At 40.8% G+C, this 14919-nt stretch overlaps 2 protein-coding genes across 13 annotated transcripts in view; both read left to right on the forward strand.

The window, feature by feature from the left end:
* The first annotated feature begins 4715 nt into the window (after positions 1 to 4715).
* Positions 4716 to 12697, forward strand: dele1 (DAP3 binding cell death enhancer 1). 9 transcript variants are annotated; one of them, XM_078260659.1, is made up of 14 exons: positions 4716 to 4941; positions 6783 to 6915; positions 7171 to 7221; positions 7367 to 7469; positions 8524 to 8668; positions 8871 to 9074; positions 9172 to 9254; positions 9378 to 9471; positions 9640 to 9782; positions 9911 to 10069; positions 10276 to 10311; positions 10838 to 10930; positions 11452 to 11605; positions 11770 to 12697. In XM_078260659.1, the coding sequence occupies exons 1-14, from the start codon at positions 4911 to 4913 to the stop codon at positions 12021 to 12023; spliced, it is 1683 nt and encodes a 560-aa protein (XP_078116785.1). In that variant the 5' UTR covers positions 4716 to 4910; the 3' UTR covers positions 12024 to 12697. The 9 variants fall into 9 exon arrangements, with proteins under 9 accessions (XP_078116785.1, XP_078116786.1, XP_078116783.1 ...); XM_078260660.1 differs by having other exon boundaries at positions 11773 to 12697; XM_078260657.1 differs by having other exon boundaries at positions 4717 to 4941; positions 11452 to 11611.
* Positions 12698 to 12998: 301 nt separating this feature from the next.
* Positions 12999 to 14919, forward strand: part of apbb2a (amyloid beta (A4) precursor protein-binding, family B, member 2a) — a 40002-nt gene continuing 38081 nt past the window's right edge. For 2 of the 4 annotated variants that reach the window (XM_078260668.1, XM_078260669.1), the window contains exon 1: positions 13011 to 13321. The gene's annotated coding sequence lies outside the window, so the exon portion shown is untranslated. Of the gene's footprint in view, positions 13322 to 14919 lie in introns of all 4 variants that reach the window. The other 2 variants (XM_078260670.1, XM_078260667.1) reach the window with 2 other exon arrangements.

A 14919-nucleotide genomic window follows, 5' to 3' on the forward strand; every position in this document is an offset into this window, starting at 1 on the left:
TTTGTGTGTGTGTGTGTGTGTGTGTGAGGATGTGTGCATGTGTGTGACCAAGGAGACCAGCAGGGAGAGAAAAAAAGGGGAGAGGGGCAAGAAACACCCCGTTTCTTTTCTTTAAATCCCCCGCCCCCTTCACTTAATTTAGTACACAAATCTAACTCTTTCTCACTCTCTCTCTCTTCAAGCTGTTTGAGGCCTGAAGGTTTTACTGCTATGGCATCGCACTGCACAGATGTATGAAGAGACTTTATTCTAACACAGGCCATGTCTTCTCTATCTGAGGGGCTCCAGACCGACAAACAAAATCTACAACTTCAGCTGAGGCTCACTCTGCTTGGAACAAATCCTCTGTAATCCTCAATTCAATGTAAACAGAGTATGTGGATAGATAGTCAAGACCTGTGATGAGACGAGATACACATTTCACCCCCACAGACAAACACACTTCCTGAAAAAAATCCTCACACCAGCACACACAGCTATCTAAATAAACGGGTCATCCAGTTGGGTTTCACTGCACGTCTGTCCATGTGTGCCCTCCCTCCCCTTCCTCTGAATGAGAAGTACGAGGGCTTGAGATTCCAGAGGTCAGGGTGAAGGGAGTGGAGGGGTGTATCGCAGCAGTGAGTGTGTGGTGTTTGTGTGAAGGGGGAACTTTGCAACAATGCTTGTGATAAAAAAACCTCCAGTCAGAGGTGGAAGAAAAAACTCTGTTACAAGTAAAAGTCCTGCTTTCAAAACCTACTAAGTCAGCAAAATGTTCTTCACGTATCAAATGTAAAAGTACCTATTTGCAGAAAAATGTCCTCTGTGATATTTTTATTATAAATTACATTATTAGACTGCTAACGACGTAAGCGAGAGTTTTCTCATTTTCATTCAAAATGTGCTTAAGTCTGATGCACCTATATTCACATGTACAGAGACTTTTCACTCACAGACATCTGAAATGTGACAAGACATTGCTTTTCAGTTTGGGTTAATCTTAACAATGTGTAGTATTTTATATGGTTTTATGTAAACTCTTTATATGAAAAGTAATTAGTAACTATAGCTGTATAAAGAAGCATTCAATGAAAGTACTGAAGTAGTATACAAATACCTCCTAATTGCACACAGAAAGTACTTACAGTTTTTCTCAATCGCTTTGGCACAATTGTCGAAATGACTTCTAAACTTTATTAAACTATATGACTATTAATATGAACATTATGCCAGTTGTTCACATGACTAATAATAATAATTTGCATTCATTTGTTATTGAATCATATTACTCTCAAATGCAACTATACACGTTCATTGTGTAAATCCCTGCGCTAAATAGAGCAACCAACACTCACAATACGCTGTCACACATATATTAGATAAGTAATAGTTATGTGGTATTGTTGTAAGAGTTGTCAGATGGATAGACTAAGGCTAGATGGGGAACAATTCAATTTCCTCACAATTTAGAGCAACCAAATGCAAATGCTGTCTAATTCAGCTGACAGATGAAACTCATAACCAATCAGTTCTCAAACACATTTACTGTATACTGCAAGGGTAAGACGGAATTTTACAGCTGTGGAATATGGAGCATGCAGGAGACAGACAGGGGCAAGAGCCTGCCCATGCAAGACGAAGGGGCGTAAGAGAGGGGGTGGTGTAGTGAGGGGGAGAGGAAGAGGGAGAGGGGGACACAGAGGACAAGGAAGAGCCAGAGGAAGGCAAAGGCACAGAGAAACATCAAATGAGATACAACAATATAGACCATGTAATCAACCACGGCCTAAGTTTCACAGAGGCTGGTCGGAGCGTGCAGCCTATGTTTCCTTCCTTGTACATATTGTACAGTAGTTCCTGATCATTTTGCTGTTGTATATCTTATTTTTCTGTACAAGCTTTCTTTATGTATTTGCGGTTGGCTGGTGTGTACACACAATGAGAAATGAATGTTTTGTTGAAAGTATTTGCCATGGCTAACATCAATACTATTCAGCTGCCCAAGTATACAATGCAGTTGGACAATATTACATGGTGGGTAACTATCACTTTCAGAGTACAATGTCTATTTGACAAGATGTCTTTGCATTTTGACTGCCTTGGTCTAGGCAATGATTAAGGAACCTTTTTGTTTTGATGACAATGATTTATTCATTAATGGATTTATTTACATTTGAACATGAGTTAATTCTTTTGATTGTGTAATCACCTTTTGCAGGTCACATAGAGAGGTGGTTCGATGATTGTACTTAGAGTTTTGACAATTGTAAGTTTGTTTCAGTAAATGTGCCAAATAGATTGAGAAAAATTGTAAGTTAATGTTAGTTCCTTTCCACCACTGCCTTCAATAATACCCAGCTCCCTGTTTGGACTGAACTTACTGCCTTGAGACCCATTTATTTCTAAACAAGTGGGCAGCCAGAAAGTCCAATTACAGGGGGAGAAATGGTTTAAAAGTTACAAAAAAGAGCTAATGAGATTTAAAAAATTGCTTAGCACTTATTAAGTCCCCTCCCTGCTTTACATTTCCTAAACTTGAGAACTCGAGTACAGACTGAAACATGGTAACAAACTGCTCAATTAGTCAGGTCTAGTGGGACTCTGTTTCCAGCTCAACTCCATGTTTTCTGTATTGCCCTGAAAAATTTGGCCCCAGGCGAATCAGCAAATATGATTTGGCAGTGCAGAGATTTACAAACTACTGCAGGCTAGACTCATACGCCCAAGGAGGATAGTAAGTGAAAGACAAAATCACTGTGTCACCATGGAAACTGGTCATGGAGTAAATTATTCCAAGTTTAATCTGACTTTACAACTGCAGATCTCCTCACAGCCCCCAGTTTAGCCCCGTCTGACTAGAAGAGTGTGTGTTTCCAGTAAGAGTCAGGGGGTGCGTCACTGTTTGAACCACAGGTTGACTAAAGAAAAGCCAAAGCGTCTCGCAGGGTGACTGATGAGCTGTGGGCGGTTTACTACGTAAATCAACCCCTGAACCCATGCATGAGTGAATCCTGTATTCATCTAGATAGATAGATAGATAGATAGATAGATAGATAGATAGATAGATAGATAGATAGATAGATAGATAGATAAATAGATAGATACCTTACCTTGATTTGTCCTCGGAGAAATTGTGTATGAGAGAGAAGTGCTATAGAAGCAAGAACTCTAGGAATTAATGCCAAAAAGTTGATTATTTTTGTAATTAGACACGTCATGAAGTCTGGTGGTCTCGATGCAGAAATTTGAAACATTTTAAAATTTTAAAATAAAATATTGCTTTCCTTGGTGAGCTGGATCTCTACAAATGATTGATTTTTATGAATTAAGGTATTCAATACAAATTCCTTCAGGGTATTTATATTTTAGCATTGCTACAATCTAACATAGAGACGTGCACTTGTTCTGGAATAACATTTTTTAAAATGCAGTTCCCTATTTATGCAGCCTCTACCTCTAATATGTGTGTGTATATATATATATATATATATATATATATATGATTTTATATTTAAAAAAAATTGGGTTTTTGTGGTGTACTATAAGACTGGCACCATTGGTGAGTTAATACTGTAATGTAATACTGCAAAGATAACAGCATTTTCTTCACCTTCTTGTTGCAATTTAAACTCAGCTGTGAACTTCACAGGGTCCTTAAAGCCCTGCAGCACACAGATCAGGAAAACGTCCTGCCTATGACAGGATTTTAAATATATATATATATATATATATATATATATATATATATATATCAATCAATCAATCAATTTCGTTTTTGTTTCTTTGTTTGTATTTAAGACGGCCCGCCGGTGATTATAAACTTTGCTTGACCTACACAGTACTGAGTAGACTACACCTCAACACCTCACACAGTCACTTACGCACTGGTCCAATATACTACTCCACTGGTCTGCTGTGGGTCGGTCCCATACATTACATTGACTGTAATATTAACAGTCTATGGTCCCATATTATCATAGACAGTATATAAGAATGGACCAACAGATCCCATTGCTCTGGACGGAGACCAGTGAAGGCCATTAGAAGCACTTTTCCGGTGATGGCTGAGCGTTACTGCGCAGCCTCCAATTTAAAGAGACGACGTAAATGTGCCGTGAGCAACGTGTCTGAAAGTTGTAAGTCTTCAGGTAGCTGTGCCAAGAGAAATCTCAATCATTCCGAATATTGCAGAGACGGAGAGCGTAGGTATATGTAAGGAGACAACATAGGCACAGGCTAATTATTGCTAACTAAAATGCTAGTTAACATTAGTAATTACACTTAAACAGCTAATGTGAGACGAAACTGCCTGCGCGCTTCTCCTGTACTATACGGTAATTCCTCTACTATGCGACAGTAAGTCCCGTGGTTATGACACAATCGTTAGCCTATTTTTACAAAAATGTATGCTACGGAGCCATAACGTGAGGTACAAGATAATGGAGCCTTTTATACATTGTAGTGTTTGTTTTTTTAGAAATAAACAATGGACAAATAGAGTCTTTAAACGCGTCAGATGTAAAGTTATTCGCTGTCAAAGTGACGTCAAAATGAATGGCAGTCAATGGAACGCTAACGGGAGGTGATGGCTTATTAGCATCAAAATGGCGCCATAGAAGGTTCGCGGTCCGAGGAGAAGCTTACCCCCTTGCATATTATACAGGCTATAGTCGGTCCCCATCACCCCGCATGGTGGCGCTGTGACGCTGTGAGCCTTCTCATACTCGTGACCTGAGACATTTCCGGCTTGGTGGTCTTCCGATCACATCTCGTGACTGATTTTATTTACCAGCAGCCGAACTGGCTGCTGCTGCTGCTGGAGTGAGAACAGGGGCTGCTTCATGGGGCCAGAGTCCGAGCACCAGATGAATCTAAACATGCCTTTTCGGAGACAACTCTTTAGTTAAAGCTGCCGTAAAAGACAAACCATGTGGAGAGTTCAAGGTTTTGTTGGAAGAGGTGAGACCACCCCCCCCTTTTTACATAAGCTAACGTTAGTGCCATGTCGTTTCTTCAAGTATCGCTTTTATTAAGAAATAAACGCCGTTTATAGTGATTCCCGTGTTGCTTAACGTTAGCTGTTTTTAGCTAACGTTAAGGGTTATAGTGAAGCAAATTCATATAGGCCTAAAAAAAAAAAGTAAACTTTTTTTCTCTAATTAGTTACTGCTCTGTCAGTGTAACTGACACCGTCACCCGGTTTATTTTGGTCGAAGTCAGTGCAGTCAGCTCCCGTTACTGACCTGCTGTCACAACTTCTACTGTGTGCTATTTGGAAAAAGATGTGTTAAATGATTAGTCTTTGTCTCTTATTATTTGAATTATTTATCTTAACAATAATTATTATAGTAATTTCTGGATTTAATTGTATTACTTTTTAGTTAGAATGCCATGGATTTACTTATAAGCTATTGCTGATTTTCATAAATTATATTTGTGTTTTACTCATCTCTGTATACGTCTGTGTGCACATATATTACATACATTAATATTGCACTGGAAAACTACACCTCTGTCATTGTAATACCCTGACACTCTTTGTAATAATGACATTTATTTTCATGCAAGTCAGTGTACACAAGTTAACCAACCAGATCTCATTATTTGGGTTGTAATAATTTAGTCCTTGGTAAATAGATGATATTTCAGGACTTCGATACTGTGTTTAAGTGCTGCTGCAAATGGCATTTAAATCATCTGACCATATAACACACCTCAATTTCAAGATGCTAAGTAGTTGATTTAACATAATAACATAATCAGGGCTTTCCCTGCCATTATAAGGTTTAGGTGCAGCACCCGAGCCGTTTTGGGCGTCGCCTTAGCCGAATGAATGTAACTAATCTAATAATTGTAGTTGGACTTCTTTAACAAGTTATATCTTTGAGTTTTTTGAGTGTTATGAGTGAGTGTTAAACCCCCGCAGAAATATCAGCAGTAAAGCATAGTAATAAAAGCTACCACTTTATTTTATTCCTCCCATAATTTCCTGTAATTTCGTAGAAATGAACAGATTAGCTGTTTTGTAGAAAGGTTTCTGAAAAGGACTTTGTAATGTGGTGCTTGTTATAGGCTAATATGAGACAGAGTTGACTTCTAGTTAATTAGTTCCAATTAGTTCTAGTGTCTTCTCTAGAGAGTCTCTTTGTCAGTGCACAGCAGGTCAGCTACACATGCAACAATGTGAAATGCGTCTACAGTCAAGCATACAATTCAGCATAAATGGAGAACAAAGTTTTCCAGTGATAAAGGAATAATGAATAAACATTTAATTGGGTTCCTAAATGGAGCAGTTCTCTGCTTTGGAAATCAACAACTGCTTATAAACTACCAAAGTAACTAGGGGTGTATCGATACATCGATCTCGATCGGATTATAGATTTTATGTTTTTGTTAGATAGTGCAGATAGACAGGAAAGGGCAGAGGAGAGAGAGGGGATGACACACATTTATTTTGTAATTCCCACTTTATATTTTTTCTTTTTATTTAAAAGAATATTTTGTTTTTCTTTTAAATGGCTGGAAGAACTCGCTAATTGTTCAATCATATTTTAGTTGCTTTTTCTGAGTTGATATAAATGGAACTGATGTTAAATGGGCACACAATATCGTCTCATGTCGAACGCAGCCCCTAAATTGAGTCAAATCGAAATTTCCTTGGAATTTATTAGTAAATTACAGACCATGTTTTGTATGTCAGGTAGTTTTGAGGAGGCTGAATCTCCTATCTCTCCCTGACATTTGAGCACTGGACATTATTGTCTAATTTCTGCTGTTTTTGTCTTCCCATCACTTCTCAGTTCTGCACCGATGCCATGGCAGCACCCCCCTGCGACTTCCCCAGAACCAGGGGCAGTCTCAGGGACTGGGGGAGGTTGAGGTCATCAACAGCTCAGCTGTCCTCTCCAGCTCTCGACACTCCTCTGACATCAGGTACTTCTATCCTTTCTTTTTCACTGTTCAAACTTTGTCCAGGTCCAATGAGAAAAGCCTGGAAAGAAAGAAGAAAGAAATGGAAAAACACTGAGGGTCTCACTTTGATCTCATGACTTTTTTGCCCTCAAACCACCAGCCATATTATCAGCTGATGAAAAGAAAACTTTTAAAATGTCACACCTCAGAGACTACCCTCATCCCATTCCTTTCTTGTTCCTTTACCCCTTCTTTGAACCCGTTCTCCACCCGCAGCTCTCTTGCTGCCTCCCTTTCAGCTGGTTGCATCATCCAGCCGCATCTGCTGTAAGCATGAACATTGTTAGTCAACCGCACAAAAACAAAGCCTTGTGCCTTAAGCAGGGTATTTCTGTGATGCCTTCATACAATATACTGGAAATAGAAACAGACATATACTTGTTAGATGTTGTTTGTACTGTTTTTCTGTTAGCTCTCAGAAAGACGAGGGTGGAGAGAGGAGGAAGAAACAGAGGACCTTTCAGTTTGGCTATGCTGAGCTTCCACGTTACACAGCCCTGGATGCTGTGGGATGGGTATGTCTTCATTTTCAAATGTAAAAGACCATGAACATATTTACTGATATGTCCAGTATGACTTGGATTTCTGGACTGATGAGAGAAATAGTGTGTGATGGCCTGGCTTCCATGCACTATTTGACAACAATTAGTATTAAAGGTGGAGTCTGCGATTCTAATCCAATACTCTTTTTGGCAAATTCAGTAAATATCTCTTTGCGGTCCGCTAGCTGTCCGTCCTGTGTGTGCGCGCTGAAAAGAAAAACGGTGTTCATACACAGTCCTGGCTCTGTAAATGGGAAACAAACAAAAGCATTTCGGACCGAGCCACCCAACACTATTCGGTTTGTGCTCGTGCACAGGACAGGGGAATGGTTCTGGATGTATAAAGAAATGGCAATGGGAGCGAGAGGGACGGTACATTTGTTCCGAAGGAGCACTGATGGGAGGAGTGTATTTGTTAGGGTGTTGAGTTCAAGTATCAACAATCTTTTATCTGTTTCTCCACCTGTAAATTGATTTAGAACTAACTGTGACCGCAATAACCAACTACGACCTTCATGAGAAAAAGAACAGACACTGAAGCAACCATTCAAAACCAGTCCACCTCCAAACCTGTGATCTTTGCTGCAGACAAAATTGTGCTACTGTTCTCATCTCCACACTTATTTCATACTAAAAGTGCTGTGTATTTAACTGTGTATCAAGTAAAAACTCAAAGGAATCGCATTAGTTGCTTGTAGAAGTTCATGTTACAAGTGTAAAAGTAAATACAACCATTAAACAAAAATGAATCAGGCATTGTGGCACATTTGGCCCTTTGCCAAAATATGAGATGGCGTTCACAACATGATATGGTTCACAGTTGCTCACATCCACTGCTAACCCACACATATTCTCCATCTGCAACTCGCTGCTTCTTTTCTTCAACACCACTGTGTAGAGTTTTGGTTGAAATGGAAACCCGCTGACTGTTGGCTCTCCATGACACATCGTTGGCCATTCCTGGTACCAGGAGTAGCAGTGCACATCTCACACATCTCATGACAGTGGAGCTGATGTCTGTCCACAGGGTGCTGCAGCAGTTCTGTTCATGCAGATCTGTAGGAAGATCCACTCCCAGTTCTCCTCAAGCACTGAGCCGAATCCGATCCCTGGAGCCCTGACAGCACCCTCCACTCTGCACAAGTGTGGCTACCGCATCCTGCTGGAGATCTGTGAGTCGCATTATTGTAACTAAGCTCTAGGTCCACTGATGGTTCACCATTTTCACATAAGCTGATGAAATCCATTGCCAAGATAGTTCTGCACAACAGATATTTAATCATCTCAAATCCAAAACTTTTTTCCTTTTTCATTTTGTGTGAAAATGAAAGTCCTTCAAAATCCTGATTTTGTGTTGTTGTCTGGGTTCTCCAGTGTCTAGACGAGATGTCCTGCCCAGAGGAAGCAGTGTGTTGTGTCTGCAGGGGGTGCCAGAGAGACAGGACAAAGATCAGTCTCTGAGCAGCAGTACAGGTGACGCCAGTCTTCACAGCAGCAGTGAACAGGACCCTCTGACTGCTGACTGCTACCTCTCTGACCAACAGAGGGCACTCCTGAACCAGGATTCTCCTATACCTGGTTTGTTCTGTGCTCTGTGGTAGTCAAGATTGTTTAAAGATCTAAAGTTACATTTGTAGGAGTGGTGAAAATGATATTTTTCTTGCCTGACTCACAGAGGAATCACTTCTGTCAGCATCCTGTCCTTTGCAGAATGATGCCAACCGAGACAACACAGAGACTAAAGATGCTAATGACAAGGTGGAAGACTAGCTCATTTAGTTTGTGTGAAGTTTCTTTTAAAGAAAGCAGCATTTTTTTCTTCTTCCTTGTAACTTGTCATCTCAACTTGATTGTTGTTTTTCTCCTCTTCTGTGTTCTCAGGACTTGTTGTCTGATGAGGAGAGGCTGGCAGGAGCAGCATTGAATCTCAGACATGTGGGCGAAACCAGCATTCCCGTTATCCTCAACATCATTGGTAATGATATATTGACACAGTTACACACCAAATCATTTTCACACATTCATTCCTACTCAAGGCAATCCTTTTTACACCAACCAAATGTTCTCCTTTTATAGTTTTTTTTTTTTTTTTTAAATTTCCCTCTTCCCATAGCTTATATCTTCATCTCTCTGTTTATGGCAGGTCTACAAAGTTCCAAGAGTGAGAACTACGAGGAAGCTTTTACATGTTTTGTAGCTGCAGCTCAGCAGGGTTACGCCAAGGCCCAGTTTAACGCGGGTGTGTGCTACGAGAAAGGCAGAGGAGTCAGCAAGAACAAAGAGAAGGTGAGAATCCAGACAGCACACTTTACTTTCTTGAGTGCGTCGTCATTCTTAAAATAATCATACTTATGCTCCTCCTATATGCAAAAAATCAGTGTTGAGAGATCATTCTTGTGTGTTTTCCTTTCAAGGCTCTGCATTACTACTGGCAGGCAGCAGTTGGGGGTCACAGACAGGCTCAGTACCGCTATGCAAAGCTGCTCCTGACCAGCAGGGGGCACCAGAGTTTAGAGGAGCTGAATACAGCCATCAACTTACTGGAACAGGCTGCTGCAGCTGGACTCACCAAGGTATGAAATCAAGACAAAATCCTATTAACTCTTCTTCATTCTTTCATACAATGCCTTTTTCAACTGTGGTACATTCAAGTACTATTTAACAACAGTGCCTAAAATAATCATTTTCCAACAGTGCTTTTCCACGTTATCATTTTATGAGATTGAACTGTACTTCAACTTAGTCATTTAATAACTTGTTTAAAAATCTTCTTTCACAGGAGACATTTAGACATCTCACAGTAGAAAAAGAGCAGGTATAATAAAATAAATGTTGGCTGAATTTAATTTGGCTGCTTCCGTTTCAGGGTCCTGGTATTGTGCATGCTGTCTCACTCTCACACTGTCATGGCTTACTGGGACATTTTAATAGAACAGAGTCAACATTAATGTTATTAGTAACATCTGTGATTTAAAAAAAAAAACAACAACTATTAAGTCAAAATGTCTTTTGTGAAAAAGGAATATTATAATTATTAAAAAGAGCCAGTAAAAGGACAACAGTGTTAAGCCATGAAAATATAACAATATATAAAATATAACATTTATTTTCTGTTTAGTTTAAAAAAAATTTTTTTTAAAAAAACCTGGAAGAGGCATCTCACTTTACAGCATCTTGTTAAATATGTAAATCAAATTGTGAAGACTCAAATTACACAGGAACTGTGTGTTATTAAACAATCGTCTCATTGCTATTTACCATGCTGGCTAACCGTTAATCACTTTATGCTGGTGTATTCCAACAGAAGTGAATCTACTATCTCTCCCTCTCTCCATCTTCAGGCTCAGGTCTGCCTGGCCTCGGTCTACACTCAGGAGCAGGTAAGAGACGGGAGCAGGTCTGTCCACTACCTGAAGATGGCAGCAGAGAGCGGAGTGAGTGCCCTTCTAGATGCTTCGAGAGTTTTATCTATGGCTTTAACGCTCCCACTGTCCCTTCTCAGTCATTCTGTATTAGCAAACTAATACTGTTAATACAAATCACTTTAGAGCTGCAGCCTTGCTGAATGTCCCAGTGTTGAGTGTCACACGGGGCTGTTGTGATTGTTTGAATAGTGACATCTTCCATCCTCTCCCTTTACTACTGTGTCTATTTAAGTTCCTGGTGTCGGTTGATAATGTGTTACATTAAGTTCCCAGCCTGTCTCTGCACAAATGCCACCAAGTTCTTGATAGAAAAGGTTATTCTTGAAAATAAAAAAGCCCAAATCACATGTTTTATTTTTATGCCTCCGTGCCCGGCGACAGCCGTGGCTGAATACCTTTTTATTAAATTGCCCTTAAAGTCTTCACTACAAAATGATGAGTCTGGACAGACATGGATGTAAACTGCAAGTTGACTGGTTGGCGGAGGCATACAAGAGCAAGGCGGTAATTTGAGTTGTTCACGTGTGCAGGACGACACCGCCCTGCTGTTCCTGGGTCAGTGTTTTGAGAGCGGATTTGGGGTGCAGCAGAATCTGAGGACAGCGATTGAATACTACAAACGAGCGGCTCAAGCAGGCAACAAGCAGGCTAAAAGCTTAGTGACGCCTCCTAGTGATACATTCAGTAAGGGTAAGCACACAAATTTCACATTTGTATTGGTCATTGCATTTTGTGCATTTGTTAGTGATAGCACCGCATGTGGTAAGCTTTTAATGAGCCAGGACAGCAGTGATAATATCTTTGGGAATGAGCAATGGATTTCTCTTTTGTCTCCCTCTCCTCTTCAGCAGAACATGCCGTGTTGCGCTCCATCCGTTCAGCTCCATGTTTCTCTGCAGCCGACCGTCAGCTCCAGCAGCGGCTTTCCTCTCTTGCCAGTCGTGTCTCTCCCTCCACCAGCCGGCCCGTCACCCTTCCCCTCCTGCCTCACTCGTGGAGCAGCGGGAGCTTGTGTGCCCCCCCGCCGCTGTCCTCCACGCCTCTTCACCTCCACTCCGGCACTGAGGGAGGAGCCTGCCAGTGGACTGTAGGGATAGGATAGTTTACTGAGCCAGCACAGGTCCAACTGAGGAATGTATTTCATAGCGTGAATGTATTTTCCCCAGAGGAGAAAGGTCAAAGTGTGTTAGGTGTGTACATATTGTGAAGTCAGGATTAGAGTGAATAGATTTATTTACATTTATATATATTTTATACTCATATGAGTGTGTAGACATTAAGGTGTTGAGGTGTTAAGTCTGAAAGAGTTTTTGGATACAAGGTCTTATATGTAGAATGAGATATGGAAGTTTTTTTTTAATTATTTGTTTCTATTCAGTTTTTTTGTTATACAAGTTCTCCTGTGAGTAAGAAAATATGATATAGGTGCCTTTGGGTGGGTTGAAGATGTCAGGTGGATACTTGTTTCTCTCCCTACTGATGTGGCATTTATCACGTTTAAAAAAAAGCTTTTTGTCATAATTGTGTCTGCAAACTGTATTGCTGGGTTCACACCTCTGAAAGTGCTTTAAATTTGTGTCATAGGTTAAACCTCAATAAAACCGTTACCATCTTTGTAAAAGAACAACTATAGAAGTGACAAAGGGAAAAGCTTTGTGATAGTCCAACCTGTTAACTTTAAACATGCCAAAGTGAATTATGATGCACTGTAAGGAGGATGTTGTACTGTCATGGACACATGCTAAGTAAAACTATTAAAAAAAATAAAAAATGTTATGGCTTGTTACTGTATAATTACTGTTAAAATTCACTGATGAGCAGAAACAGTAATCTAGGAGCAAAGAGTGGTTTGTCTGTATTCAACAATAACTTTACAGATGATAACATCATTCGTTTTAGAGTCACTGAGTCCATCCTCATGCAATATTTATCTAAAGAGAACTACAAGTGCCTATGTCTTTCAGGGGCAGATGTGATCATCGTTATAGCCCTGCAAACCATTCATATTTCTTCAGACTACTGCATGACGTAAGGCTCCGATGATGTCTGATTCCATTACCTGAGTTGCAAAATAACACCGGTAGATTTATTATGGTTGCGTCTCCTTTGTGCGCCGAGCGTCATGCGTCCGCGGCAGTGATTGGCCGGCTGGGTGAGGGCTCCACGGCGCCGTGCCGCTCCGGGATCCTCTGGCGCAGAGAGAACGCGCAGCTTGGCCGCCAGCGAGCACCGAGCCGGGCTGGGAGAGCAGATGATGTGATCTAATACGGGCGGCCGGCTGCAGCTACGGGCGGACTGGCACTTAACCCCCTGTCGAACTCGGCGCTGCTTACTAGTGTGTGTGTATTTGTGTGTCGTCGTGGGAGCGGAGGCGCAGAAGCCCGGAGGCTGACCGAAGCGGTGAGTGGATGTAAATAGATGCTCTTGATGGGATACACTCCCCTCCCAGTGCGGCGGTAGTGATGAGGCTGGATGCTGAAGCTTTACTGCGTCTGTTACATACCGACACCACTGCTTCTGCAATAACTCCACCTATGCATCCTCGGCTTATGGTGGTTTTAAAGATGATCTAAAGCTGATTCTGATATATCAGTGAGGGAGTTTATTAGGGTGGCAGCAAGAAAAGAGGGGCTAGAATACTCCACCGATGACATCATCGACTTTTTCAAGTTCATTTTCTTCCCAGCTTGTGCTTTCATCTGTTGCATGTGATTTCTGAAGCAGTGGGTGCAGCTCAGAGTTGAGGAAAGAGGCCTACCATTGCAGGGAGTAAGTTAATGTGAATGGTTTCCTCTCACAGGCAAAGATCTCTGCAATATCTAGCTATTATCTGACAATGAATCTCCAAAGCATATTATTGATGTGAAGTGATACTAATTTATGTCTTGTGACCTTGATACAAAAGCACTCTTGTCTGTAAATCTGTGTACAAGACCAGCAGACAGTATAAACAGTTAGAGCAGATCATTATGAAACCTTGCTCCAAAAATAGAGGGATGGCATTGTATTTTGTCTGTCAACAAGTTTTATTATGTGAGTAAATAAGTAGGAAAGGATGGGACTTGTATATCTGCTTGTTTTCTTTCATATATTACTTTGCATTTCACTGTAATGTAAGCAACAGTGGTGCACAAACAAGGAAGACCAGCAACTGAACAAAAAGATTAGTTTAATGATACATGATAGGTTTTTTTGCTTTCCTGTGACAAGCTGCTAAAATCTCGTGCACCTCATGAATGACCTCTGCTGTTGGAGAGCACAATAGATTTATTGAGGACAACAGTTGAACTACCTCTGTGTGTTTGACTGTCCTGCAAACTGCTGTGTCATTCTCCTCGCTTTCTCCCTCTCTAAGAGCCATCATCTCTCCTCCCCACTCCCCTCACATCCTCTCTTTGCCCCACTTTGTTTAACTAATGGAGATCTGGCTGCATTGTCAGGGGGGAAAGGAAAGAAAAGGATGATCCGGTTTGTCTGCAACTCAGATATAATAGTAAAAAAAAGAAGAGAAATGGACAATAGGGAATTGAAATGCTGTTTGCTTCTTACTCCTTGTCTGTTTTGGGTTTTGGGTTGTGTCTGGATGTGTAATTTGTCCTCTGAGTCATGCAACACATTTGCTCTGATTTTTAGCTTCAGTCTCAAGGCACGATTTGTTGTTGTCTGGTGGAAAGCTTGAATCTCCAACTTTTGAGGCCTTTACTGTAGCTTGACATCTAATTTTGAGAGATTTTAATAAGCCTAAACATTCAGGAAATGAATTGTCTATTATATAAACCATGTAGTTCATTAGTCAAAGGGTTACAATTGGAGTTACAAGGTATTTATGTGACAAAAGCATTGCTGATTGAGAATAGCTGGTATTCTGATGAGACCGCTCGGCTCAGTGCAGGTAGCTTTTACCTGTTGACGCTGTGTTTGTGAGTGTGAGTGCAGATTCAGCACAAACAGGTTGTTGTGGTTGTCTGGCTCAGTGACAGAGGGACAACACGACAACC

The sequence above is a fragment of the Sander vitreus genome, chromosome 10 (assembly GCF_031162955.1).
Source record: "Sander vitreus isolate 19-12246 chromosome 10, sanVit1, whole genome shotgun sequence".
NCBI lineage: Eukaryota > Metazoa > Chordata > Actinopteri > Perciformes > Percidae > Sander > Sander vitreus.